Genomic DNA, 27,919 nt, shown 5'->3' with positions numbered 1-27,919 from the left:
CATGTTCTATCTCCTATGTTCTATCACTTATGTTCTATCTCCTATGTTCTATCTCCTATGTTCTATCTCCTATGTTCTATCACTTGTGTTCTATCTCCTATGTTCTATCTCCTATGTTCTATCTCCTATGTTCTATCTCCTATGTTCTATCACATGTTCTATCTCCTATGTTCTATCTCCCTCGACAGATCGGGCGTTCTACAGAGAACATGATTGACTTTGTGGTGACGGACACGGCAGGCAGCAGCACCAGTGGTGGTGGGGGGCAGGGTGCGGTGCCAGGGTGCGGGGCCAGGGGGCAGGGCCAGGGTCAGGGTGCGGTGGGCGAGTTGGGCGGAGGAGGAGGGCAGTCGGTCCAGAGCACAATATCCCGCTATGCGTGCCGTATCATGTGCGAACGCAGCGCCCCGTACACGGCCCGCATCTACGCCGCCGGCTTCGACTCCTCCAAAAACATCTTCCTGGGGGTGAGTCATCGCGGTGACGACCACAGTGTGAGTGACAGCATGGGCGACATCACACCCCGTTGATGTCATCGTTATGTGTGATATACTGTGGAGACGAATGGTGTGTGGTGGTGTGGTGTGGAGGAGTTGTAAGTGGCTGTGTGAATCGTCACCATGTGATCTGCTTCTTGGGAATGTTTTGTCGAGGTATACATACACAGCCTTCTGTACTGGACAAACCCATTAGCACTCTGTTGTCCCCATCTTATGCACAAACACACACACACCTCTGGTCTCCACAGGAGGTTGGTGGCACCTTAATGGGGGAGGATGGGCACGTGGTAATGGCTGGAGTGGAATCAGTGGAATTGTATCAAATGCACCGTTCCATTCGCTCCYTTCCAGCCATTATTATGAGCTGTTCTGCCCTCAGCAGCCGCCACTGGTACTGTAACGATGTGCGCTGAGAGTCGGGAAGCAAGTTCAGGGAGTGAGTGTTTTAAACGGAACATAATACAAAACAAGAAACACTAACGGCACACAGACATGATACAGAAACAATGACGCCTGGAGAAGGAACCAAAGGGAGTGACATATATAGGGAACTAATCAGGGAAGTGATGGATGAGTCTGATGACGCACAGGTGCGCGTAACGATGGTGATCGGCGTGCCCCATAACGAGCAGCCTGGTGACCTAGAGGCCGGAGAGGGAGCACACGTGACAAACACACATACACACTCCTCTGGTCTGGGGCATCTTTTTCACCTTAGTGCTATGGCTTCTCACGGTTGGCCCAGCTCCCAGCCACAGAAACAGCCCGGGCCTGCACTTTGTTTAAAGATCAACAGTACTATCAACGGTAATTATCAATAAACACACGTCCGGGACGGCCAAGCCGCATTTGCTTTGTCAGACTCTAAGGGCCACAACTCTTTTAATGGATTGGATTTATGACAGCATTGTTGGACGCTATACGCACTCACACACACACACATTCACACAAACTGCAGGGAAATGAGAATTGTGGGAATCAAGGAGCTGTGACTAAATTGATATGAATGCATGTTATGTGTGTGTGCAAACACTTGTGTGTGTGAGTGTGAGTGTTCGTTTGCTGAAAACCGCTCCAATCAGCAAACACAACAATCGACTGGCATAAAATCACAGTGCAGTGGTCCAGTGTCGTCAAGTGGAGGGGGGGTTACTTGCTTACTCATTGACAAAATAAGCTTTTGATCCATTCTGGCAGAGACACTCAGTTCTCCCCCCTCCCCTCTCCTCTCGCCCATACCATGGAATGAGCTATTGAAGGGGTTCTGCAAGATTAATTTGTAAACGGAGAGACAGAGAGTTGGCAAGGGGAGAGACAGGGAGGCCAGTGGGGGGGAAGGGAGGGAGGAAAKGAGAGAGGGAGGGAGGGAGGGCATTGTCATTGTGGAAGACATTGGAGGCAGGAGTCCAGCAGTACTCATCTCCATCGATGGGAGCCAGCCCCAGGGTCATAGTCAGACACACTGTACTGCCACTGACCTCCCCTAGCACTTCATTATGAGGGGCAGGAAGGGCGGCCATATTGGATTGGATTAAGGAAGGTGGTAATGTTTTTTTTTAAAGATTGTCCCGGGGATGAATGCTGCGTCCTGTGCCAACAGTGACCAATCACAGGATGGTTAATACACCAAATGCACCATATTAATTATGATACATGCAGTTGTGATACATTATATGTGTTTTAGTGAATATAACACAAGACGGCATTGTTTATTCTGAAAATGGTTTTACTGACTACAGCCAGAGAAGCGAGAGGGAAAACTGAGCCCAAAATCTTTTTATTTTTTAAAATATATTTTTTGCTCACCAAGCGAGGAATTTGAGAGCGTGTCGAATTTGTTTGAGAAAAAATATGTGGCATATTTTCTACGTGTGGCTTATTTGATCAAATATAAATTTCATAGTGCTTAGGTTTATGCCCATTGTGCGTGGTGTTCACACCCGTATCTGCCCTTTCATTGGCTAGAATGGTCCCACCTGATCTTGRCTCCTGCCCTGCCTTCCAGCTAACACAAAATGATGACGTTGATGACAATTATAGTGTGAGGTCACACTTTGTGACACTAAAAAGTCAACCCACAAGGACAATGCTACCAAGTCATGACATAATTGTGACATAACATCCAGATGACTAATCTAACCCAACTATAGAGACTTTAATAACTCATCTCAGCTTGGTAGCATGTCGTCGGGGGGCACGGTTATGCTAAACATACAGCTAGAGTACCGGATAATAGCTTAAGAGCTGCTAGCTGCTGTCAATGAAGCGAAGGCTGAATAACCTCCGCACGGCTCCCTCCTCTATATCTGGCACACACACAATGTCCTTGGCAGATAGCGGGGTCAGGCAGGCGGCTCGGCACACTGCTAGTGTGGAGGTGGAGAGAGAGAGAGAGAGAGAGAGAGAGGGATGGAAAGAGAGAGGGGGATTTGTAAAAAATATAAGGATGTACAGTTACTGTAAAGCTTATACAATAATACTGGTTGAATGGCTTGCAGTCGTGACTGCTTTGAACTCTATGTCCACTGACAGAGAATATCAGAGAACACAGCCGCTGCAGGGATTGAATGCCCTGCAATGTTTGTGTGTGTGTGCATCTCAGTATAGCAGTTCTACTCTGTGCTAAATATAGAAATACAAAAAAGCAATGTTAGCTGTTTTTTTCTCCCCCTCTTTCTCTATTTGCCCCAGCCTCTCTCTCTCTCTTTCTCGCTCTACCTCCCTCCCCTCTTGATCTCTCTATCTGCCGCTATCATCACTATCCCTTACCTTGGCTCTTTGTCTGTCTCTTTGTGTGCGGGGGRGGGTCTCTCAGGAGCGGGCTGCCAAATGGCGGACGTCGGACGGCTTGATGGACGGCCTGACCACCAATGGCGTGCTGGTGATGCACCCAGCGGGGGAGTTTGTGTCTGAGCCGGCGCCGGGCGTGTGGCGGGAGATCTCGGTGTGTGGGAACGTCTTTGCCCTGCGGGAGACACGCTCGGCCCAGCACAGGGGAACATTGGTGAGGGGGGGGTCATCAGTGGTAAGGGAGGGGGGGAATAAAGCCTCAAACCTGTCTGATTATCAGGACTACTGTTATGCCTGGAGTTATCTCAAGGACACATAGACTAAAATTTGATTTGATTTGACTAGACTATGAATTCTGAGATCATTTATGATATTTATAAATAAAATAATTGATAAAGTAAAGAGCCTCAAACCTGTCTGGTTATCAAGTCTATCACACTACTGTGTATGTTTCTGAGGGGTTATATAACAGACTGCACAGTCAAACTAGACATCTGATGAGTTTCAGGGTTTCTCAACTATGAGAATTATTGAATTATGTTTTGTTAATCAATTGTTAGCATTTTGATTGGATATTTGATATTTGGATATTTGATGGTATATGAATCATTTGATTAGATTATTGATGGTATGTGAATCAATTGATTAGACTCTTGATGTTATGTGAATCATTTGATTAGATTTTTGATGGTATGTGAATCATTTTATTAGATAATTGATGGTATGTGAATCAATTGATTAGACTCTTGATGTTTTGTGAATCATTTGATTAGATTTTTGATAGTATGTGAATCATTTTATTAGATAATTGATGGTATGTGAATCATTTGATTAGAATCTTGATGGTATTATAATCATTTGATTAGACTCTTGATGGTATGTGAATAAATTTATTAGCTAATTGATGGTATGTGAATCATTTGATTAGAATCTTGATGGTATGTGAATCATGGCTTTAATGTCTATGGGATGATCACAGTGCCATCAAGTGGTTGTTGGGAAGGGAAACAAAATTCCAGACACCGAAAAAGGAAACAACATATGCAAATAGTTATGGGTTTGTCAGTTAAAGTATTTTCTGGGCTTGTTTACTAATCCTCCCCCTATCCCTCCTCACTCTCCCTTCCTCCCCKCTCCCCTCCTCCCCAGGTGGAGAACGAGTCCAACACCCTGCAGGACGGTTCTCTGATCGACCTGTGCGGCGCCACCCTTCTGTGGCGTACCCTGTCGGGCCTGCGCCGCACCCCCACCCTCAAGCAGCTGGAGACCCTCCGCCAGGAGCTGAATGCCGCACGGCCCCAGTGCCCCGTGGGTTTCAACACCCTGGCCTTCCCCAGCCTGGCCCGGCGAGAGATTGTGGACAAGAAGCAGCCCTGGGTCTATGTCAACTGTGGTCACGTCCACGGCTACCACAACTGGGGCTACCGGAAAGACAAGGGCCATAACGTGGGCCACGGAGGGACGGCTCTGGCGAGCACCGGGGAAAGGGAGTGCCCCATGTGCCGGCGCGTGGGCCCCTACGTGCCCCTGTGGATGGGCTGTGAGGGCGGGCTGTACCTGGACGCGGGCCCCCCGACGCACGCCTTCTGCCCCTGTGGCCACGTGTGTTCGGAAAAGACAGTGGCGGGCTGGAGCCAGATCCCGCTGCCGCACGGCACACACGCCTTCCACGCCGCATGCCCCTTCTGTGGCACCTGGCTGACGGGCGAGCATGGGCACATCAAACTCATCTTTCAGGGGCCCGTCGACTGAGCCTGCCACTGGGGGGTGAGATAGAGGGCAGGGTGGAGGGAGGGTGTACTATGGAAAAGTCTAAAAGGAAACATGAAGGGARAATCATTGGAAAGACTGTTGAAATGAAGATGGACTGAATTGAAGAGGTAAACGTGATGGAAGCAGAAATGGTATTTAAGTTGTATTTGGGGAATATGTAAATAAAATGTGTTGAAATGAAAATGTGACAAGTGTTGGGTGATTTTTGGATTACTGATTGTAGATAAAAAGCATGAATGAATAGTTTCATCATCAGATTAATAGAACTGGTGAACTGGCTATGGTTTCATTGCCTGACCACTCATCCAGAATCGTGTGGAAAATAAACACTAGAGGGTGTGGCGATTGGCCGGAGCGGTGTGGATGGGCAGTCGGACTACTAGTTTTAGTCAATCCAGAAGAATCAGATCTAATGATGAAACCATCCATTGTGTATGATGGTGTTTACAGGTCTATAAACAAGTGAGTTTTTTGAGCACTTAGTTCCTCATTGACTCAATGTTAGAGCTAGATCTGCTACCTGTTTCTATCCTGGTGATTGACTCATTAGATCAGATTCATCAGGATGGGTCTGAAGCAACATGATGGCTGATTTCCTACCAGGCCAGTAGCCAATCAACAGCATCCTCAACAGCTAATTGATGACATGAGTGGTTATCATCCTCCACTTGAGGAAGCCCATTCAGTGAGGTTTGATTTCAACCTACAGAACCTCCCTCTGTTTCTCTCTGTCTGTTCGGTCTCCCCCTGAGTAGTGTCTGGTACCCTGCTCCCAGTCTGCGGCGTCACCACACTATAAATAACTCACTCAAGGTCACCAGCGCCCTGCCACCACGACAGGAGGAGGGAGGGAGAGATGAAGGACAATGGGTCAGTTTAGTCATGAGAGATTCCACATAGGTCAGGGTCCTGGAGAGCTGATCTTGGATCAGATCCTCCCCGTCCATGTAATCTTATTTACTATGATCTAAAATGCACAACTGGTCGTAGGTCAGCACTCCAGACGCTTTGTGAATACAGGCCCTGTTCAATGACCGTATCACACGCTCAGATCAGTGCATGTATCATCGGACTGATTTTGGACAATGTCCTAATTCTTAGCCTGACCGCTACTTAAGGATATGTGTCTAGACCAATGTCTGGCAGATGACTGAAAATAATGTATTTATGTATCACAAAACCTAAATGAATTCAACATACAAATATGCATTTCAGTACACACACGACTGCAATTCTCCATTGTAGTGACTTTCAGATTGCCAAGCTAAAAGTAGCTTCATCATTGTTTCAATGTGTAATCCAAATAGTGCTAGAATGGAATTAGCTGGTATGTTTTTTGCTGAGAGGGTCTACCTACGGTAATGAGCAGTCTGCAGCAGCAGTCCTAAGACTATATTAGAGTACTTTATATTAGAGCTGTCATTTCCCTGCCCACAGCATACTCTCCCAAGCAAAACTCATTGTGAATGATTCTATTTGAAGCAGCTCCATACTGAACACATTACTTCCCTCTCATGCAGAGTAAAAGAGTACACCATTAGATGAGCAGCTGTCTGGGTCTTCTTCACTCTCAACGTTTATTTATGTGCATGTGTATTGTGTGTGTGTCAAATCAAGGACAAAGTAGAGCTGATAGGCAGGCTGCCAGGCAGATACTGGATCTGTTCCTGCCCTCCGGTGGTGATTCAGGGAAGGGAGTGACCTCATGCAGCACCTCCAGCAGAGTACCCTCCTGCAGACACACACGGTTGACATTGACTTGTACGTATCAACACAGACCTTCATATGGCTGACAACACTGGTGTACTGATAATACACATTACATGGGAGGGGGGGAATAAGGGACAGTTTACCCATGTTGACATTGATCTTTTTTATTATATATATATTTATAATATGTACATAAAAAAACATCATGATCAAACTCAGCAGCGAGACAGAGAGCACCAAAGTGGACAAGCGAAAAARTGAAGAAAAAAAGTGAGGATCAGGAGGGGGACCTGCATGATGCTCGGTATTAAAGAACACGTGTTCCTTTATTAAGCCATGGGAGAGCCACAAAGAAGTGTGCAAATTACACAGAAAAACAAAAAAAAATAAGATTTGAGCAGTTCCATCATAATCACATTCATGAGCACGAGCCCAAACAAAGCCCGCCGCTAACTCCACCCCCACATGTTGTCCCACCCACATTTCCTAAACCCCTCCCTCATATCCGCCGATGGACCGGACACAATATTACCACAGTATATTTTCAATTAATATATTAAAATCAGTAGAATATCAAGAATTCTTGATAAGAAAAGCACATTCAGAACAAATCAAAAAGGCCACTGTTATGGCGTGAAACGTTCAATTTAGCGAGTCTGTGTGACCGAGTGTGCGTGTGTCTGTGTGGAGTTGCAAACAATCGTTTCATTCGCAGAAGGACTTGTGAGATTTGAGAGAAAAGCCGACCTGTGCTCAGGGAGCAGGAAGGTCACGCACACAGACCGTCCCCGACCCCACACACTAATGTTCCCTCCCTTCCAACCAGCGATTACTTTAGGCCTACCAGATCCTCAAATTCAGCACACCAAACTGAATGAGCATAAAATGAGAGCTGGCACACAATCCAGTCTGGTTGAGTCTTGCATCGCGTCACAGGCTTGGCCAAACCACATCTGTAAAAGGCTCTACCAAAAAGACAACACACTAACGTTAGTGCTAAGACGGCTGCTGTATCTACTACCCTAAAGAATCACATCTACAACAGATACTTTCTGTGAACCTGCTTTCAGCCCTCGCGTCGCTCTTCTAGACATTAATGCCATAGACTGGTTGGTAGCCGTGTTCTGCAGACAGTAAGCGCTCACTAACTCGTCAGTATACATTGGACATCACAGTTTTTACAGGCTGCAATTGCACGTTACTACATGGAGCTCTGAGCCGGGAGGCCGAGGCTGTGCCACCTTAACTTCAACTATCTGCCGAAGACCAACCGGGAAAGTCCAAGCCAGATTTCGTTTTATCAATGAGTATTAGGAGCCATTCAGAGAACATTGTTGTAATATATTGATTGGCTTAAAGAGGAGGCTGATGGGAGTTCATATCCGGTCTGCATGCCAAAACCAGTCAGTCCCTGCTACCCCTGAACGTTCAAGCAGTCAAACTCACTCCGACCCAATGAACCAGAATCTAGGACTTTTTCTAAGCCCGTAACACGACATGATGACCGTAACGTGACCATGATGACATAACATGCTCAAAGCCAAACTGAACAYGGCTCAATGACCATATAACATGACCGTACAACACTCTTACATAGTTGTCGTTAGAGTACGGACCTTCCCGTCTGCTCGTCACATAGTAATAAAGATATACAGGTAGAAAACTAGAACGGTTACACACTGCCTACTGCACCATGTCAGACTGGTAAGACCAAGGGGCAACCAAGAGGACAAAATGGATGTGTCAATTCCACAACAGGCTCACTATAGTGCTGTAACGAGTCTATGGGTCCAGTCCTGGCTAACAGTAAGTCACTGTAATTCCAACCATTGTCCCGTAGTCCCGTTGTAACCATGACTACTTCTACAGAAAAATTGATCGAAAATTGAGGTTGTAATAACCGACAAAGGCCAATATTCTTTGTAGTCAAGAACACAAAAGCTTAGAGGCCATATTAGTAGTATTAGCCGTACTGTAGTGCATTACATTCATTCAAAACTAGCGTTGGTTAAGGTCAGGGGTTGGAGGGTTTTCTCCACATTCCTGCTAGGTTCCATAGTTCCATAGGAATGCCTCTGAGAAATAACACACAGCCATGAGAACCATGAGGACAGACTGGGAAGGGAACGGCYCAGGGCAGGTTCCTGTAGAAGAGGGACTCAGTCAGTAACCCACAGCCATGAGAACCATGAGGACAGACTGGGAAGGGAACGGCGCAGGGCAGGTTCCTGTACAAGAGGGACTCAGTCAGTAACCCACAGCCATGAGAACCATGAGGACAGACTGGGAAGGGAACGGCGCAGGGCAGGTTCCTGTAGAAGGGGGACTCAGTCAGGACAACCAGGCCCATTAACACACATTCTGATCAACCAAACACACTCCATGTCTTAAGCTATATAGAGGCTACTGGAACTAGCTAGCAGTTGACAATGATGAAGATTGAAGAACACCATTCACGCACTGATCTAGAGAGAGAGGTAATGAGTTGGCATGTGGTCATAGTACTGGACGGAGACTTTGGTCTTGAATAGGGACTCCTCTGGAACATAATTAGCCAGGTCAGGATGTCTTAGGCCGTTTAAACCACGATGGCCGGGCTACGCTTCATAATGACCACACTAACTGACATGAAACCATGACAACCATAAAAGAAACACGTGATGACAAATGGTGGATGGAAACATGGTCTGAGAAGTTGGTCATGGCCAAGGCGTAAAGAACCTGTGGTGTGACATGCTTCAGAAGTTACGCACGTGGTCAGTATCTTTAGGAGTCCAGTGAGGCACAGGAGGGACAGTAGCTTTCAGAGACAACTCCCTAAGTCCCCCGACCAAACCAAAAAACAACATCCCAACCCAACCCATAAAGGAAGTTGGACAACATTTCAAGCAATTTTTTACAAGCTTTTTCGATTAGAAAAAAACTACAGAAAATACAAATATCAAATAATAAAATCATTGTAATAACAATTAAATAAGATGAACAATAATCTATGAATATGAAGACAGAATATTGCCAATTTCTTGTTTCATATGTCCTGTTAATTAGTTGAATATCACTTGCCCAAGCCCCTACATACTCCCGCCACTAATCTAGTACTACGTCATGCCCCGTTCTCAGTGTGTGTGTGTGTGTGTGTGTGTGTGTGTACACTGTCTGTTTATGTTGAAGAACCACCTTAGGCATACTGTAATATAGAGTCCTGACAACTTAAAGACATACAAACATGACTTAAGCATATCTCAAATATTTGTGTCATTTTTTTTGTTTTGTCTTTACATGTGAAATCCTAACAAGAGGAGTGATGTGAGCTAACTAACACCATACAGTATATTAAAACACTCAAAAACCAAGAGTCTCTCTCACTGCATCCTCCCGTCTGCATGTAGAGTGATGAAGGGAAGGAGTGATTCCAAGTTCAACCAAAAGTTATCCTGTTCTGTGTCGAATCAACCTAAAGCTCAGGCTCTACAGAGCTATCCATCCCAGCACCCTCTTCTCCACACAGACAAAGTGTATGTCTCTCCCATCTCTGCTGATGCCTCCCTTCAGAGTCCAGTCTACTCATTCTATGATACCCGTATCCTAGATACCCGTATCCTCTCAGTAGTTAGTACGCTGGTAGTGGTGCATGACTGTCTGCAGTCTGCCCCAACGCCAATTCAGGTCCTACAATGGATGGATGGATACATGGGTATAAATAGTGCATTAGTGTTACTATTGCATGTAGAACTTAGACCGTAMGCTAGATTGAACACGTCACTCACTTGATACCTATAAACAGACTTAAGATGGTGACACGTCGCCATGACTACAAGGCACCCCAGCAGTCTGAGATAAAAACAGGTCCAATACATAAATGACAGATTATTGTAGCACTCTAAACTGAATTTTGCTATTGACAGACATAGCCTAAAGGAAAGAAAACCTCACCTGTGACAACTTCCTATGGGAGAATCACTCCGCCCCCTGTTCTGTCTCTGTGTGTGTGTGTGTGTGTGTCTCTGTGTGTGTGTGTCTCTGTGTGTGTGTGTGTGTGTGTGTGTACACAGGAGAGGGAGAGAGATAAGCGCTCGCCGGAATCTAAAACCTAATCTTCTATCACCCAGTTCTCCTCTAAGTCAATACCAATCTTTTCTCATATCTGTTTACGTTCCTGACTCATCGCTCGGAAAAAAAGAAAAAAAAAGTTCTCAACCTAACCCCCACCTAACTTTTCTCTTTACTTTTTTGGGGGGGAGATACGGTCTTAAAGTCAGTCCCCAGTTCTCACCCCTCCTCTCAACCTCTCCCGATCCAACCACCCATCCCGCGGCAAGAGTAAGAGAACGGGAGATGGGAGGGAGGCTGAGGGATTAAGAGGTGGAGGAAGTGAAGCCCAGAGCAGGGAGGGTGAAGAAGAGGAGAGCATCCAGAACAGAGTCCAGTTTAACAGCACCCCCCTCCAGACTGCCTGACAGGGGTGCTGTCTATCTTCAGGTTGGGCTTGTCCCCTCCAGCCGTGGCCCCGGGGCCCATCCTCTTCTTGATCTCAGCAGCCATGGTCATGAAGGCCTGCTCCACGTTGGTGGCGTTCTTGGCACTCGTTTCCAGGAAGGGGATGGCCAGGGAGTCGGCAAACTCCTGCAGGCGACAAATAGGGACAGAATAGATAGGGGTCAAACGTTAATGTATGCATGTATGTATGCATGCATATATATAAACTCAGCAAAAAAAGAAACGTTCTCTCACTGTCAACTGCGTTTATTTTCAGCAAACTTAACATGTGTAAATATCTGATGAACATAACAGTTCACAGCTAGACATAAACTGAACAAGTTCCACAGACATGGCGACTAACAGAAATTGAATAATGTGTCCCTGAACAAAGGCGGGTCAAAATCAAAGTAACAGTCAGTATCTGGTGTGGCCACCAGCTGCATTAAGTACTGCAGTGCATCTCCTCCTCATGGATGCACCAGATTTGCCGTTCTTGCTGTGAGATGTTACCCCACTCTTCCACCAAGGCATCTGCAAGTTCCCGGACATTTCTGGGGGGAATGGCCCTAGCCTCACCCTCCGATCCAACAGGTCCAGACTGCTCAATGGGATTGAGATCCGGGCTCTTCACTGGCCATGGCAGAACACTGACATTCCTGTCTTGCAGGAAATCACGCACAGAACGAGCAGTATGGCTGGTGGCATTGTCATGCTGGAGGGTCATGTCAGGATGAGCCTGCAGGAAGGGTACCACATGAGGGGGAGGATGTCTTCCCTGTAACGCACAGCATTGAGATTCCTGCAATGACAACATGCTCAGTCCGATGTTGCTGTGACACACCGCCCCAGACCATGACGGACCTCCACCTCCAAATTGATCCGCTCCAGAGTACAGACCTTGGTGTAACGCTCATTCCTTCGACGATAAACGGATCGACATCACCCCGAATCCGACCATCACCCCTGGTGAGACAAACCACGACTCGTCAGTGAAGAGCACTTTTTGCCAGTCCTGTCTGGTCCAGCGACGGTGGGTTTGTGCCCATAGGCAACTTGTTGATGGTGATGTCGGGTGAGGATCTGCCTTACAACAGGTCTACAAGCCCTCAGTCCTGCCTCTCTCAGCCTATTGCTGACAGTCTGAGCACTGATGGAGGGATTGTGCGTTCCTGGTGCAACTCGTGGCAGTTGTTGTTGCCATCCTGTCCTGTCCCGCAGGTGTGTTGTTTCGATCCGGTGCAGGTGTTGTACAGTGGTCTGCCACTGCGAGGACGATCAGCTGTCTCGTCTTGCTCCCTGTAGCGCTGTCTTAGGCATCTCACAGTACGGACATTGAAATGTATTGCCCCGGCCACATCTGCAGTCCGATGCCTCCTTGCAGCATGCCTAAGGCACGTTCCAGGCAGATGAGCAGGGACCCTGGGCATCTTTTCTTTGGTGTTTTTCCGAGTCAGTAAGAAAGGGCCCTTTAGTGTCCATAGTTTTCATAACTGTGGCTTTAATTACCTACCTGTAAGTCTGTAAGCTGTTAGTGTCTTAATGACCGTGGAAAACAGTGTTTAAACCCTTTACAATGAAGATCTGTGAAGTTATTTGGATTTTTACWAATTATCTTTGAAAGACAGGGTCCTGAAAAAAGGGCGWTRCTTTTTTTTGCTGAGTTTACATATCAAACACATGGAACATACAAGGCAATGCCCAACTGTTGTTGTATTGTCCGTGGTGTTAAAAAACAGTAAAACGGTTTAAAATGTTGGTATTGTATGCGTTTAATTGTCAAAAAGTACTGTGAGTATGGTGCGTGATTTTGTCTGTGAATTTAATATGCACTAMTGGTGGGGGAAATATTTATACAGTTGCATATCACAATATTATATCTATACTTTTGACACAAAGTATCTTTTTTTTTTATCTGACCAATGAAAAAAAAAAGATCTAATATTATGCATTCGATCCCCTCAGGTATTACCACATTAATGATGATATAGATTTCTAGAGATATTGAGCYCTCAAAACAAAGAAATTCGATAATTGATTTGTGTAGCCTGAAATCTCCTAAACACTACTCATTGGGAGTGCATTTCATCTGGGTTTGTAGGTGTTGTATGGTAGCTGTACCTTGGCTGTTGTGTAGTCCACTACTTTCTTGGTGGTGAGGTCACACTTGTTCCCCACCAGCAGCTTGTTGACGTTCTCGCTGGCGTAGCGGTCGATCTCCTGKAGCCACTGCTTCACATTGTTGTACGACTCCTACAGAGCAGGACGGAGATACACAAGACAGAGTGAGATTAGTGACAGTGTATGACTGCCTATCCTACAGGCATGTGAGYAACAGGTAGAGGGCTAATATGTCCATGCCAAACAACATTTTAGTATGTCAAAAGGACTTGGGAAGTAGAGCATTTGATTAAGAATGGTTCAACCCCAGTAGGACTAGGTCTAAGCACAGATCGCCTCCGAACGAATAACCCACCTGATCTGTGACATCATAGACCACGATGATGCCGTGGGCGCCCCTGTAGTAACTGGAGGTGATGGTGCGGAACCTCTCCTGGCCAGCAGTGTCCCACTGAAAGAGGGAGGGAGAGGAGAACGACAAAAGTGAGATGGAGGGGAGAGAGAGAGAGAGAGTTGTTTAATGCCAACAAACGAAACAGACTAGGTTCATTTAAATGACTAAAACACACACTCGCCTGTCGTCACCCAAGTTCACATCATTCCTGTCCTGAAAGCATCTGGATTAGCACTAGGTACGTATGGTCAACATCTATAGTTCCTCTCCTTGCATCTAAAGAGGCATGTTGGGAACAGAACTGGGTCCCTGTTGTTTAGCCTTAGGGCGAGTCGTTAAACTACAGAGCAAACACAGGAGGTAAAACTTAGCAACATAACTAGGTTACTGAACCGTTTATCAAATCTAGTCAAGCCTTTATAACATCAGCAAATGGGTGCCACTGTTGGAATAAAGGCGGGGGGAGTGGGCAGTGGTGGTGGTGTTGGTAGTGGCAGTAATGGTGGTGTTTTAATAAAATCAACTATATATGCATTGAGCTTGTCTGATGCTTTAAGCTCGCTGTTTGATGAAATAAGACACAAATTACTCAGGAGGGAGCCAGAGATACAGATAACCAGAAGMGAAAAAACCTTAACCTGTCCCGYCCATCCTCTTCCCGCTCCTACTGGCTTTCCCAGATMCTGTCGTTACTCTCCGGAAGTTGCCGGTAATAGGCTACACAAAGAGTCTGCAAACTGTCTCATGTGGAATGTCCATTTATCTTACCATTTCTACCAATCTGCGTGCCAGTTATGGTTTTCATATGKWTATACAGTTTCATTTCATCTATAATAATGTCTTCGTATCTCAAAATCATTGTCATGTGGTTAATCAAAATTCTATCCAAACCTAAATGAAAATGATAAACATAAAAAGTTACTTCTATTGCCAAATATGTAAAAATAGCCTATGAAACCAACAAATAAACCCATTGCAGGTAGAAAATATCCTGATTAAAATAAATATTATATAAATCACATTGGCTAAAAATGCCTGTCTGCAATGAACTTAAAACATTGTATCAACTATTAACTTGGGTCAGACCTGAAGCTCCTTGCAACATTGTAGAAAATATTCTGGGCCTTCACCATGCCAGTGAGCTCGGGACAGACACACAGCTGTAGGCTACTTCACACCTCTCTGATTCACAGAGGTTAAATGTGGAAGACACATTTCAGTTGAATGCATTCAGTTGTACAACTGACTAGGTATCCTCCTTTCCTTTCCCTTATTTGCGCTTGGGATAAGAAGTAATCACGTAGGCCTWATTTATGAGGAACTATTGTAATTCTCAATGGATGTTAAAACAGACTTTGTTTACTTGCTGTTAGAGCTGAAGAAAACATTACTTTGAGAAGCTCCACAGGTCATTAGTGGTGGTGCATTAAGCCAATCAGAAATACTATCAGATCCCCAAATGGACACATTTATATGCCTACATTTGCGAGCATGCCCGGTAGCCTATTGGCKAACTTCTATGCGTAATCAGGTGRGCGTCCTTACTCAACATGGACAGGAGCGCTCCAAACAACAGACAATAACTAAATTGACAAAACTCGTAAATGGAATGAAATAAACTAAAACAAGTTTCTCACAAATGTAGCATAGGTTGTGCGCTCTGTAAACAACGTGTCCACTCCACAATGAGAACGGTAAAAGACTGGAATAATAATATATTGAATGCATTAACAGACATTACCATAACCAAACAAACATTGTAGATTAGAAATGAAAGGAATTAAAAGTAAATGTACTACTGGTGATACCGTATGTAAATGGGGAATTGATAGATACTAACAATCAAACGCAAACAATTCACACAATGAAGTTAAGAAACAATGAATGTGCACAAAMTTGCGGGAGAGAGTACATTCTGGAGAGATGTGCATGGAACAGCCACACTCCCCTTCTTGGACTGTGCCTCCGCAATTGATTAGTTCACTGAGATGGGCGCGAATAGGACAGGTGTCTCGTGTGCCATAATAAAATAGATACATTTGCTGCTGCTCGACACAACAACAAAAAATCTTGGTCGACCAACAGCCTATCGACCAAACATTCGACCAGACGAATAACTGGGGTCAGTGGTGGTAGTCCGCACTGTAGGTGGTGGTTGGTAGTGGTGGGGTGGGGGTGGTAGTGGTGTAGAGGTGGTGGTGTTGGTAGTGGTGAAGGGTGGTGGTGTTGGTGTTGGTAGTGGTGGTAGAGGTGGTGGGTGTTGGTAGTGTGGTAGGGGTGGTGGTGGTGGAGGGTGGGTGTAGTGGTGGTGTGGTAGAGGTGGTGGTGGTTGGTAGTGGTGGTAGAGGTGGTGGTGTTGGTAGTGGTGGTAAGGTGGTGGTGTTGTAGTGGTGGTAGTGGTGGTGTGTATGGTAGTGGTGGTAGTGTGGTGGAGTGGTGTGGTAGTGGTGGTAGAGTGGTGGTGTTGTTAGTAGTGGTAGAGGTGGTGGTGTATGGTGTGGTGGTAGTGTGGTAGTGTGTAGTGGTAGTGTTGTGTGGTGAGAGGTGGTGGTGTGGTAAGTGGTAGGTAGAGGTGTGGGTTGGTAGTGGTGTAGAGGTGGTGGTGTTGGTAGTGGTAGTAAGAGGTGTGGTGTGGTAGTGGTGTAGAGGTGGTGGTGTTGTAGTGGTGTGTAAGGTGGTGGGTGTGGTAGTGGTAGTAGAGTGGTGGTGTTGGTAGTGGTAGTAGAGGTGGTGGTGTTGGTAGTGGTGAGTGTGGTGTGGTATGGTAGTAGAGTGTGGTGTTGGTAGTGTGTAGAGGTGGGTAGTGGTGTGTAGTGGTGTAGAGGTGGTGGTGGTGGTAGTGGTGAGTAGAGGTGGTGGTGTTGGAAGTGGTGAGAGGTGGTGTGGTGTTGGTAGTGGTAGGTAAGGTGGTGGTGTTGGAGTGGTGTAAGTGTGGTGGTAGTGGTAGAGGTGGGGTGTGGTAGTGGTGGTAGAGGGTGGTGTGGTAGTGGTAGTAGAGGTGGTGTGTTGGTAGTGGTGTAGAGGTGGTGGTGTTGGTAGTGGTAGTAGAGGTGTGGTGTTGGTAGTGGTAGAGGTGGTGGTGTTGGTAGTGGTAGAGGTGGTGGTGTTGGTAGTGTGTAGAGGTGGTGTGGTGGGTAGGGTGGTGTGGAGGTGTAGAGGTGGTGGGTAGTGTGGTGGAGTAGGTGGTGTTGGTAGTGGTGGTGGTAGTGGTGGTGTTGGTGGTGGTGGTAAGGTGGTGGTGTTGGTATGTGGTAGAGGTGTTGGTAGTGGTAGAGGTGGTGGTGTTGGTAGTGGTGGTAAGTGGTGGTGTGGTAGTGTGGTAGAGTGGTTGGTAGATGGTGGTGTTGGTAGTGGTGGTGAGGTGGTGTGGTGGTGGTGTGTAGTGGTGGTAGAGGTGTGGTGTGGTAGTGGTGGTAGAGGTGGTGTGTGGGGTAGAGGTGGGGTGGTGTGGAGTGGTGGTAGGTGGTAGAGGTGGTTGGTAGTGGTGGTAGAGGTGGTGTTGGTAGAGGTTGTGTTGGTAGTGGTGGTAGAGGTGGGTGGTGTTGGTAGAGGTGGTGTTGGTAGTTAGGTAGTAGGGTGGTGTTGAGGTGTGGTAGTAGGTGTTGGTAGTGGTAGAGGGTGGTGTTGGTAGTGTAGAGGTGTGGTGTAGTGTAGAGGTGGTGTGTTGGTAGAGGTTGGTGTTGGTAGTGGTAAGTTGGTGGTGTTGGTAGTGGTAGAGAGGTGGTTTGGTAGTGGTAGAGGTGGTGGTGTTGGTAGTGTAAGAGGTGGTGGTGTGGTAGATGGTGGTGGGTTGGTAGTGAGTGCGTGAGTGTTGTATAGGTGGGGGTGTAGTGTGTTGAGTAAGTTGTTGTTGAGAGGTGGGGTATTTATTGGTGTGTTGTTGTTAGGTGGTGTTGGTAGGCGGCTAATTGTTTGGGTAGGGTTACATGGTATTGTAGCGGTGGTAGTGGTTGGTATGTGGTAGATAGGTGGTGTCTGTAGTGGTGTGACGGTGTTGGTAGTGGTGTTGGTAGATGGTGTGGGTGTTTGGTATGATGTGGTAGTTAGGGTGGTGTGGTGATTGGTAGTGTAGATGGTGGTGGTGTTTGTAGTGGAGATGGTGGTGTGTGTTTGGTAATTGGCGGTGGTAGATGGTGTGTGTTTGTAAGGTGGGTTGGTAGTAGTGGTGGTAAGCGGTAAATTGTTATGGTATTGGCTGTAATGTAGCGTACTATGGTATTTTGGTAGCGTGATTGTGTTTGGTAGTGGTAGACGGTGGTGTTGGTAAGGGTGGATGTGTTGGTAGTGGTAGAGTGGTGTTGGTAGTGTTGGTTTTTTATGTATTTTGTTGTTTGTTTGGTTTATGTGGTAGAGGTGGGGTTGGTATGGTGGTAATAGGTTGGTGTTGGTAAAGAGGTGGTGGTGTTGGTAGTGGTATGAGGTGTGGTGTTGTATTGGAGAGAGGTGGTGTTGGTAGTGTGTTATGATGGTGGTGTGTGTTTTGTTATGTTGTTTATTTAAGGTGTGTGTTGGTATAGTGTGTATGAGGTGTGTTTGTAGTGGTAGAGGTGGTGTTGGTGAGTGTAGAGTGTGGTGTTGGTAGTGTAGTAGATAGGTTGGTTTTGGTAGTGGTAAGATGGTTTGTGGCTGTTGGTAGTGGTTAGAAGGTGGTGGTGTTGGGTATGTGGTAGATGGTGGGGTTGTTGGTAGTGAGTGGTGTTGTGTTAGTGGTAGTAGAGTGTGGTTGTAGAGTGGTGGTATGAGGGTGGTGTTTGCGTGTTGGTATTAGAGTGTGTGGTTAAGTTTGTGTTTTATTTTTTATGTGTGTTGGTATGTGTTTTATTGGTATAATTTTTGTTCTGGTGGTCTGGTAGCTGGTGGTCAGCGGTAATGTGTTGGTAGAAGTGGTTGGTAGATTGGTGGGTTGGTGTACGTAGGGTTAAGTTAGAGTGGTGTTGGTGTGGATTAGAGGTGGTGGTGGAGGTGGTGGTAGAGGTGGTGTTGGTAGTGGTGGTCGTAGAGGTGGTGCTTGCTAGAGGTGGTGTTGGTAGTAGTGGCGGTAGCGGTAATGTTGGTAGCGGTAATGTTGGTAGCGGTAATGTGGTAGCGGTCAGGTAATGGTAGCGGACAGGTGTTGATTGTGGAGGTGTTGTTTAATGTTGGTAGAGGTGTTGGTAAGTCTGGTGAGAGGTGTTGGTAGTGGTGGAGGTGTTGGTAGTGGAGAGGTGGCAGATCTTGTAATTGGTAGTAGGGTGGTGGTGGTAGTGGTAGAGGTGTGGTAGTGGTAGATGGTGTTGGTTGGTGGTATGAGGTGTTGGTAGTTAGGTAAGAGGTGTTGTATGTGGTGGTAGGTAGAGTTGTTTTAGTTGTGGAGGGGTTGGTAAGTGGTTAGAGGTGTTGGGTAGTCGGTAGAGTGTTGGTAGTGGTAGAGGTGTTGGTAGTGGACGAGGTGTTGTATGGTAGAGGTGTGTAGTGGTAGAGGTGTTGAAGTGGTCAGTGGTGTTGGTAGTGGTGTTGGAGTGGGTAAGAGGTGGTGGTAAGAGGTGTGGTAGTGCGGAGGTGGTGTTTGGTAGAGGTAGAGGTGTTGGTAGTGGTAGGAAGGTGTGGTAAGTGGTATTTACGGTGTTTGGTAGTGGTAAGAGGTGTTGGTATGGTGTTGGTGAGTGGTAGAGGTGGTGGTAAGAGGGGTGTAGTGGTAGAGTGGGTGTTGGTAGAGGTGGTGGTGTTGGTAGAGGTAGACGGTGTGTAGTGGAGAGGTGGTGGTAGGTAGAGGTGGTGTTTGGTAGTGGTGGTGGTAGAGACGGGTACGTGTGTGGTGGTAGTAAGACGGTGTAGTCAGAGGTGGTATGGTGTTGGAGTGGTAGTGTGTTGTAGTGGGTAGTGGTGGGGTGGTATAGTAGTGGTGGTAGAGGTGGTGGTGTTGGTAGAGGTGGTGGCGTTGTAGTGGTGGTGGTGTGGTAAAAGTGGTAGAGGTGGTGTGTTGGTAGTGTAAGTGGTGGTAGTGGTAGTGGTAGACGGTGTTGGTAGTGGTAGAGGTGGGTTGGTAGTGTAGAGGTTGGGTGGTGTTGGTAGTGGTAGTAGAGGTGGTGTTGCGTAGTGGTAGAGGTGGGGTAGGGTAGAGGTGGTGTGTTGGGTAGTGGATGAGTAGAGGTCGGTGTTGGTAGTGGTAGAGGTGTGGTGTGGTAGTGTAGAGGTGGTTGGTGTTTGGCTAGTGGTAAGAGGTGGTGTGTGTTGAGTGGTAGAGGTGGTGGCTGTGGTAGTGGTAGAAGGTGGGGTGTTGGTAGTGGTAGAGGTGTCGGTGTTGGTAGAGGTGGTGGTGTTGGTACGAGGTGTGGTGTTGGTAAGAGGTTGGTGGTGGTGGAGAGGTGGTGGTGTTGTAGAGGGGTGGTGTTGTAGAGGTGGGGTGTGGTAGTGGTAGAAGAGGTGGTGTGGTATATGGTGGTAGAGGTGTGTTGGGTAGTCAGTGGTGGTAGAGGTGGTGTGGTAGAGGTTGGTGTTAGTCGGTGGTGGTGGTAGTAGGTAGTAGAGGGGTGATGGTGAATGGTAGGGTAAGGTGGGTGGGGTGTGTCAGTAAGGTGGTGTTGTATCAGAGGGGTGTGGTAGTAGAGGTGGGTTGGTAGTAGAGGTGGTGTGGTAAGTGTAGAGGGGTGAGGTGGTGGTGTTGGTATGGTGGTCTTGGTAGGGTGGTCTTGGTATGGTGGTCTGGTAGTGGTGTAGAGGTGTGGTGTTGGTAGTGGTGTATAGAGGTGGTGGTGTGGTTAGTGGTGTATGAGGTGGTGTGGTTTGGCAGTGGTGGTAAGAGGTGTGGTGGGTTTGATAGTGGTGGTAAGGTGGTGCTTGGGAGAGGTGGTGTTAGGAGTGTGGTAGAGGTGGTGTTGTATATTGGAGAGGTGGTGTTGGTATGAGGTGTAGAGGGGTGGTGGTAGTGGTGGTAAGGGGTGTTGGTAGTGGTGTAGAGGTGGGTTGGTAATGGTAGAGGTGTGTTGGTAGTGGTGGGTAGAGGTGTGTTGGTAGTGTGGTCAGAGTGTGTTGGAGTGGTGGTGAGAGGTGTGTGGTAGTGGGGTAGAGGTGGGTTGGTGAGTGGTGTAGAGGTGTGTTGTAGTGTGGTAGATGCGTGGTGTTGGTCGAATGGTTGGTGAGAAAGTGGTGCGTTGGTGAGAGGTGGTGTTGTAAGTGGAGTAGAGTGTGTTGGTAGGTAGAAAGGTGGTGGTTGGTAGCTGGTTAGAGAAAGGTGGTATGGTAGTCGTAAGAGGTGGTGGTGCTTGGTTAGTGGTTATAGGTGTGGTGTTTGGTAAGAGGTAAGTGGTGGTGTGGTAGAAAGGTGGTGGTGTTGGTGTGGTGTAGAGGTGGTGTTGGTATAGTGGTGGAGAAGGTGGTGTTGGTAGAGGTGGTCGGTGTTGTAGTGGTGGTGGTAGTGGTGTTGGTAAGGGGTGTTGGTAGTAGTGGTGGTAGAGGTGGTGGTCTTGTAGTGGTGGTAGAGGTGGTGTGGTAAGTAGTGGTTTAGAGTGCGTGTGTAGTAGTGGTGAGTACGAGGTGTGTTGGTATGGTAGAGGTGGTGGTGTTGGTAGTGGGTGTGGTAGAGGTGGGTGTTGGTATGGTGTGAGAGTGTGTTTGGTAGAGGTGGGGTGTTGTAGTGTGCTGGTGTAGAGGTGTTTTGGTAGAGTGGTGTGTAGTAGTGGTGGTAGCGGTAAAGTTGGTAGCGGTAATCGGTAGGTAGCGGTGATGTTGCTAGCGGTACAGGAAGTTGGTGGTGGAAGTTGGGTGGTATGGTAAGGTTGGAGGGTAAGAACAGGTTGGTAGTGTACAGGTGTTGGTAGTGGTAGAGGTGTTGGTGGTGGTAAGAGGTGTTGGTGGTGGTAGAGTGTTGGTAAGTGGTAGAGGTGATTGGTGTGGTAGTGGTAGAGCGGTGGTGTTGGTAGAGCTATGAGGTGTTGGTAGTGGTAGAGTGTTGGTAGTGGAGTAGAGGTGGCTTGTGTTAGTGTAGTAGAGGTGGTGGTGTTGGGTGTGTAAGTAGAGTGTGGTGTTGGTGTGGGTAGTGGTAGTAAGAGGTTGGTGTGGTTGTGGTAGAGTGGGTGGTGGTAGAGGTGTGGTGAGGTGTTGGGTGAGTAGAGGTGTGTGTGTAGTGGTGTAAGAGGTGTGTGGTAGGAGTGGTAGGGTGTGGCGGTGTTGGTAGTGGTGGAGGTGTTGGTAGTGTGTAGTGTGGTAGGTGTTGAGTGTGTGGTGGGTGGTGTAGAGGTGGTGGGTGTATGGTAGGTGGTCGGTAGAGGTGGTGTGTTGTAGTGTGGAGTGTGGTGTTTGGTAGTTGGTGGTAGTGTTGGTAGTGGTGGAGGTGTGTGTGAGTAGTGTAGTAGAGGTTGGTGTGTTGAGGTGTGGTAAAGTGAAGGTGGTGGTAGTTGTTAGTGTGGTAGTAAGTGTGAGTAGTGTTATAGTGTGTAGAGTTAGGTGTAGTAGTGTAGTAGGTGTGGGTGTGGGTAGTGTAGTATCAGAGGTGTGTGTGGTTAGTGGTAGTGGGTGGAGGTGTTGGGTAGTGGTAGTAGAGTGTTGGTGTTGGTTAGTGGTAGAGGTGTTGGTAGTGGTAAGGTGTTGTATGGTAGAGTTGAGCAGTAGAGGGTGTTGGTAACGTGGGAGAGGTGTTGTAGTGGTGGTTGGTAGTGGGAGAGTGTTGGTAAGTGGTGGTGTAGTGGTAGAGTGTTGGTAGTGGTGCTGGTGTTGGTAGTGGTAGAGGTGATTGGTAGTGGTGTGAATGTGGTAGGTGTGTTGGTAGATGGTGTGTAGGTGTTAGAGGTGGTGTTGTTGGAAGTGGTAGAAGGTTTGGTAGTGGTAGAGTGGTGGTGTTGGAGCAGTGGTAGTATGAGGTTGGTGTGGTAGTAGTGGTGGTTATAGAGGTGCTTTGGTAGTGGTGGTGGTAGTAGAGTGGTGAGTGGATGTAGTGGTAGAGTGGTGTGAGCGGTAATGCGTGGTAGCGGTGATGGTAGCGGTAGAGGTGTTGGTAGAGTAGAGGTGTTGGTAGAGGTAAGAAGGTTGTTGGTAAGTGGAGAGGGTGAGTTTGAGTGTAAGTGGTAGAGGTGTTGTAGTGGTGACGTGTTGTGTAGTGTAGGGTGTGGTTGGGGGTAGTTGGTAGAGGTGTGGTAGTGGTAGAGGTGTTGGTAGTGGTAGAGTGTGTTGGTATGGTAGAGTGTGTTTGGTAGAGTGAGATGTTGAGTTAGGGTGTTGGTAGTTAGGTGTTTGTAAGTGGTTAGAGAGTGTTGGTTGGAGAGTGTTGGTAGATGGTAGAGGTGTTGGTAGGGTGGTAGGTGTTGGAGAGTGTGGTATGGAGGTGTGGAGTGGTAGAGCTAGAGTGTTGGTAGGTTGTGAGTTAGAGTGTTGGTATGGGTAAGGTGTTGGTAGTGGTAAGGTGTTGTAAGTGGTAGAGGTGGTGGTAGTGGTTAGGGTAGTGTGTGGTAGTGAGGTGTTGTAGTCGTGTAGAGGTGGTGGTGTGGTAGAGGTGGTGGGTAAAGTGGTAGAGGTGGTGGTAGTGGTAGGAGGTTGGTTAGTCGGTGAGTGTGTATGGTAGGTGTTGTAGTGGTAGAGTTGGTGGTAAGAGTAGGGTTGTAATGGTAGAGGTGGTGAGGGTAAGATGTGTTGGTAAGGTGTTGGTAGAGGTGTTGGTAGTGGTAGAGTGGTGGTAGTGGTAAAGGTGGGTGGTGTTGGTAGTGGGTAGTCGTGTAGAGGTGTTGGTAAATGGTAGAGGTGTGGTAGTGGAAATGGTGTTGGTAGTGGTAGAGGTGTTTGGAGAGTGGTGTTGGTAGAGTGTTTGTTGTGTCACAGAACTACTCACAATCTGTAGTTTGATGGTCTTGCCGTCCAGCTCGATGGTGCGGATCTTGAAGTCTACACCGATGGTGCTGATGTAGCTCTCTGTGTAGGTGTCATCCTGGAGGGAAGAGAGAACAGTTAGACAGATCCAGGAACCTGCATTTTTGACAGAAGGCACCAGAACACCACTTACTAAATAGCTGTGAACAGTAATAGTCTATACAGTGAGTATACTTACAGCAAAGCGGAGCAGAAGACAGGACTTTCCCACACCAGAGTCACCAATAAGGAGGAGCTTGAACAGGTAGTCACTGAAATGAAAGCATCCGAGATCAGACCAAAGACTAGACGTTCTAAACACTGTTGCTACTTGACTCCAGTAATAAGCCCTACTACTGATGTGAAGTTGCATCCATTTCTTCTATTTAGGATTAGTGTTGTCACAGTACCAAAGTTTTACTAACGTTATGATACAGAGTAGTATCGTAATACCACGGGCGGTTGTTTCCGTTTTCTAAACGTTTTACGCATGTGCTACGCAAAAACCTGTCACTAAAATTAACACTTCTCACTCAATACAACACATTGYATTTAACTTCACACCGTTCGGTGTATAATAAAATACTGCATAGAATGGCTGCTTTGCTCATATTTGCAAAGGCCTACCTGTGATTTGGCTGGAGGAATGGGAGGAAGGAATATATACTGAACAAAAATATAAATCGCAACATGTAAAGTGTTGGTCCCATGTTTCATGAGCTGAAATAAAAATTCCCAGACATGATCCATACACACAAAAATCTTATTTCTTTCAAATCTTGTGCACAAATTTGTTTACATCCCTGTTAGTGAGCATTTCTCCTTTGCCAAGATAATCCATCTACCTGACCGGTGTGGCGTATCTAGAAGCTGATTAAACAGCATGATCATTACACAGGTGCACCTTGTGCTGGGGGCAATAAAAGGCAACTATAATGTGCAGTTGTGTCACACAACACCCCAGATGTCTCAAGTTGAGGGAGCGTGCAAATGGCATGCTGACTGCAGGCATGTCCAACAGAGCTGTTGCCAGAGAATTGAATGCTCATTTCTCTACCATAATCCGCCTCCAATGTCATTTTAGAGAACTAGGCAGTACATCAAACTGGCCTCACAACCGCAGCCACATGTGATCACGCCAGACCAGGACCTCCACTTCTTCGCCTGTGGGATCGTCTGAGGAGGGGGGGTTGCTGAGAAGTATTTTGTTCTGTAATAAAGCCCTTTTGTGGGGAAAAACTCACTCTGATTAGCTGGGCCTGGCTCCCAAATGGGTAGGCCTATGCCCTCTCATGGCCACTGCCCAGTTATGTGAAATCCATAGATTAGGGCCTAATTAATGTATTTCATTGGACTGATTTCCTTTTATGAACTGGAACTAAGTAAAATCTTTGAAATTGTTGTGTTTATATTTTCATTCAGTATACATGCATAATGATCTACATGTTATTGTAGCAGTAAGGGGAAAACACTACATGAAACCTTCTTTACCCTTCAGTTAACAGACACACACACTTTCCCTCCGTTCCTCACACTCTCCCTGGTCTCCCTCGCTCATAAACACACACCACTCTCTCTCTCCCGCAAATACACACACACTGCTCCCAACTTTTAAGACGTTAGGAACCAAACAGAATTTAAAGAGCACTTGTAAGAAATTGATTTTTGATATAGTTATTAGGGCTATATGAATCCTACTTTTTGAAGCACATCTCAAGAGTAGCAGTGACTGAACAACGTTGTTTGTTATCAAACCAATAATTGACGACCCAGGATTAGTTTAAAAGGGCCTGCGACATGGTTTGTGAAATGATATAAAATGTGTGCTAATCCCGATAGGTAATATGGGTCATATTTTAAGCGTTTAGGCTAGAGACAAGACCTCTGGTAATATGGGTCATATTTTAAGCGTTTAGGCTAGAGACAAGCGGTTTCTTTGCTGTAAAGGTGCAAGCATGCCTGTCGCGAACGGTGCTCCAGTTTCCCTCTCAGGCACTCAGAYGCTGCATGACAGTGAACTTGCAAAGTCTACACAGGCTGGTCTGTGCTCTTGGTTATAACAGGCGATGAAATTATACAATGTATCAACATTGCACACTGCGCGCTGCTCCCAATGTAACAAATGTACAACTCTAACAGAAGACTCATCAGGGTCTGCATACCCGCTCGCCATCACGGCTAAATMATATTTTAAAAACTGATGGAAAAATAGATACGCATGAAGAGCGGATGGAGAGAAACAGGTGAGTGAGGGCTGGTAGAGGATGTAGCTCGATGATTACAGCTGCCACACGTGATATGCGCGTGAAAGTGAAATGGATATTATTGGACCTGCGCATACAAGGAGACCATTGGCTTTTTCTTAAATTCAACTGAATTTATAAACAAAAAGGACTTTATAAACATCTTATAACAGYCGCCAGCAGGTTCTTTCGATCGGTAGGGCTGAAAAATGTGGTAGTATCATATGAAACGGTACTCTAAAATGTTGGTATCATAAGTTGAATTATGTTTTGGTACCGTGATATTGCGGTGGTACCAGTATACTTTGCAACACTACTTAGGATAGCTTAGGATTGTAGGCTTAGGCCCAATATAGAGAAAGTGCGGAGAAAGATTCCTGAGGCAAGAAATTATCACATTATGGTGATACCAATATTAATGTGTTCAAGCAACTACTTCTGCATAGGGCATTTAGCTTCTGGCTGTACACAGAACTAAATGTTTAATATTATGCTAAGCAACTATCATCATTACTGCCATTARGCACGGTATGTACTCCCAAATCCACCTTCAGCCAAGTATGGCGACCAGAGTATGGGCGAGTGGGTGTTTCGAAAGGAGTGGGTGTATGTAATGCGAATCAGCAGTCACTCAATTAGCCCCTGTCAGCTAACATTTTATAGATTGGTAAATTAGTCTAGCGGCCAACTATCTAAACCAATTGATCATCAGTTATCATATTAAAAACTGCAAACATTTGCCTCCACCCTATGGCAAAATGTGTAGAATTGCAGGAAATGAACTTTAAAATGTAAATGTTCTCTTCACTGTCAAGAGGGGGGCTGCTAAAATGTTTTGCCTGCAAGGTGGGGGGTATCAATGTGGGTATGCAGACCCATGAGCCACTGGCCCCTCATGATGAGTTCCGTTTTTTGTGGCCCCCACCCCCATCAAAATTGCCCAATCCCTGGTCTAATCTATAGCAGAGCGCTTTTGACAAACCCACACCCTGGTCTCCTTACTAGGCTCCTTCTCCCTTCAGCATCTCCGATAAAAATCACTCATTACTGCCGCGCACTGGTCGACTGATCCAGCAGCACTACAGTATCGCGAAAGAATATTGGTTTTATTTAGACCTTTTTTTTAAGTACATAACGTTGGTAAGCGCAGTYATGACGATAGTTGTTCGGCGAAATTGCATATTCTTGTGAGTACCGAAAGGAATTGACATAACGTTTGCACAGCTGGTCAATGGCACTTTGAATTGAAGGATCCTGTGCGTCAGAGCAGATCTCGTCTCCTCAAGCCGATATACTCAGATTCAGAAGCACCTAAGTTTTGGCCCGAACATTAACATAGTTATTATTAGCTAGTTAGCTACATTACGTTGCAGCTAGAGACAAAGAACAAAGCGCCTTTACAGAACTGTGGGTGCGTGTGTGTTTCTGACAAAGCAAYACATTCTACTGTAACTACTGCACCGGTGTGACGTTCAAGCACAACGTCCTAATTCTCCGGTCGCCACCGCACCGAGCATTTCAGGGCCACACACAAGTGACAGATGTTTGAGGCACAAGKAAGCAAGCTAGTTTTATTTATTGACAATGCGTATATCAATGGCGTGATAGCTAGCTAGCTATGTGTATGTAAAACATTATGCTAGCTAACGTTGGCTGGCACGGGAAAGAGATCAGCTGACGCTAGCTAGCTGAATAGCTACATACCGCTCGAAACTCAAATGTTATGGAACTGCCCGCGCCAAACAATAGCTTGTTTGATTATTCATGTACCATTACAGTAAAACATATTGGTGGTTCTCAGGGCGGCGGGTCTACTCACTATTCTGGATTCATGATTTGACTGACGTTCGGGATGTGTTTTTCTTTCGGCGATTTGACTGTCCCTTCCTCCTCTCACTCACAAGCAAAAGATGACTTGTCGGTCTCGATATCCGAAGCACTTGAATGTCTATTTCACCGTCTTGTTTACCTAACCTTTTCCTTCTTGGGTGTCTAATCGTTATGGGGCTATATAACGTTTAGCGACATTCCTATTTTCTTCTGATTTGACAGGTTTATTTGATCCTTTTGATTTCTTTCTGTGTACGCTCCTCGCTCGA

General features: G+C 46.5%; 2 protein-coding genes and 1 long non-coding RNA gene across 6 annotated transcripts in view; 2 read left to right on the top strand and 1 right to left on the bottom strand.

Moving 5' to 3' along the window:
* Positions 1-5,246, top strand: part of LOC111955318 (E3 ubiquitin-protein ligase pellino homolog 1) — a 7,485-nt gene extending 2,239 nt beyond the window's left edge. The window contains exons 3-5 of one of the 2 annotated variants that reach the window (XM_023975523.2): positions 189-467; positions 3,316-3,504; positions 4,440-5,246. In XM_023975523.2, coding sequence (XP_023831291.2) covers positions 189-467; positions 3,316-3,504; positions 4,440-5,042 — 1,071 coding nt within the window. In that variant the 3' untranslated portion in view covers positions 5,043-5,246. Of the gene's footprint in view, positions 1-188; positions 495-3,315; positions 3,505-4,439 lie in introns of both variants that reach the window. The other variant, XM_070436280.1, reaches the window with a different exon arrangement.
* Positions 5,247-11,102: 5,856 nt separating this feature from the next.
* On the bottom strand, positions 11,103-27,901 carry rab1ba (zRAB1B, member RAS oncogene family a). The gene is made up of 6 exons (XM_023975513.3): positions 27,640-27,901; positions 23,777-23,849; positions 23,561-23,656; positions 13,726-13,821; positions 13,371-13,502; positions 11,103-11,396 (listed from the first exon to the last, which is right to left on the bottom strand). The coding sequence occupies exons 1-6, from the start codon at positions 27,651-27,653 to the stop codon at positions 11,202-11,204; spliced, it is 606 nt and encodes a 201-aa protein (XP_023831281.1). The 5' UTR covers positions 27,654-27,901; the 3' UTR covers positions 11,103-11,201.
* On the top strand, positions 16,355-19,482 carry LOC139029470 (uncharacterized). 3 transcript variants are annotated; one of them, XR_011481789.1, is made up of 7 exons: positions 16,355-16,388; positions 16,466-16,491; positions 16,788-16,867; positions 17,022-17,064; positions 17,256-17,296; positions 18,715-18,768; positions 19,445-19,482. It is a non-coding gene; the product is annotated as an uncharacterized lncRNA (long non-coding RNA). The 3 variants fall into 3 exon arrangements; XR_011481788.1 differs by lacking the exon at positions 19,445-19,482 and having other exon boundaries at positions 16,466-16,513; positions 16,815-16,867; positions 17,256-17,327; positions 18,727-18,771; XR_011481787.1 differs by lacking the exons at positions 16,788-16,867; positions 17,022-17,064; positions 17,256-17,296; positions 18,715-18,768; positions 19,445-19,482 and adding an exon at positions 16,605-16,636 and having other exon boundaries at positions 16,466-16,506.
* Positions 27,902-27,919: the final 18 nt, after the last annotated feature.

The sequence above is a fragment of the Salvelinus sp. IW2-2015 genome, linkage group LG3 (assembly GCF_002910315.2).
Source record: "Salvelinus sp. IW2-2015 linkage group LG3, ASM291031v2, whole genome shotgun sequence".
Classification (NCBI taxonomy): domain Eukaryota; kingdom Metazoa; phylum Chordata; class Actinopteri; order Salmoniformes; family Salmonidae; genus Salvelinus; species Salvelinus sp. IW2-2015.
The sequence above is the reverse complement of the archived record's forward strand: the minus strand, read 5'-3'. Positions and strand labels throughout refer to the sequence as shown.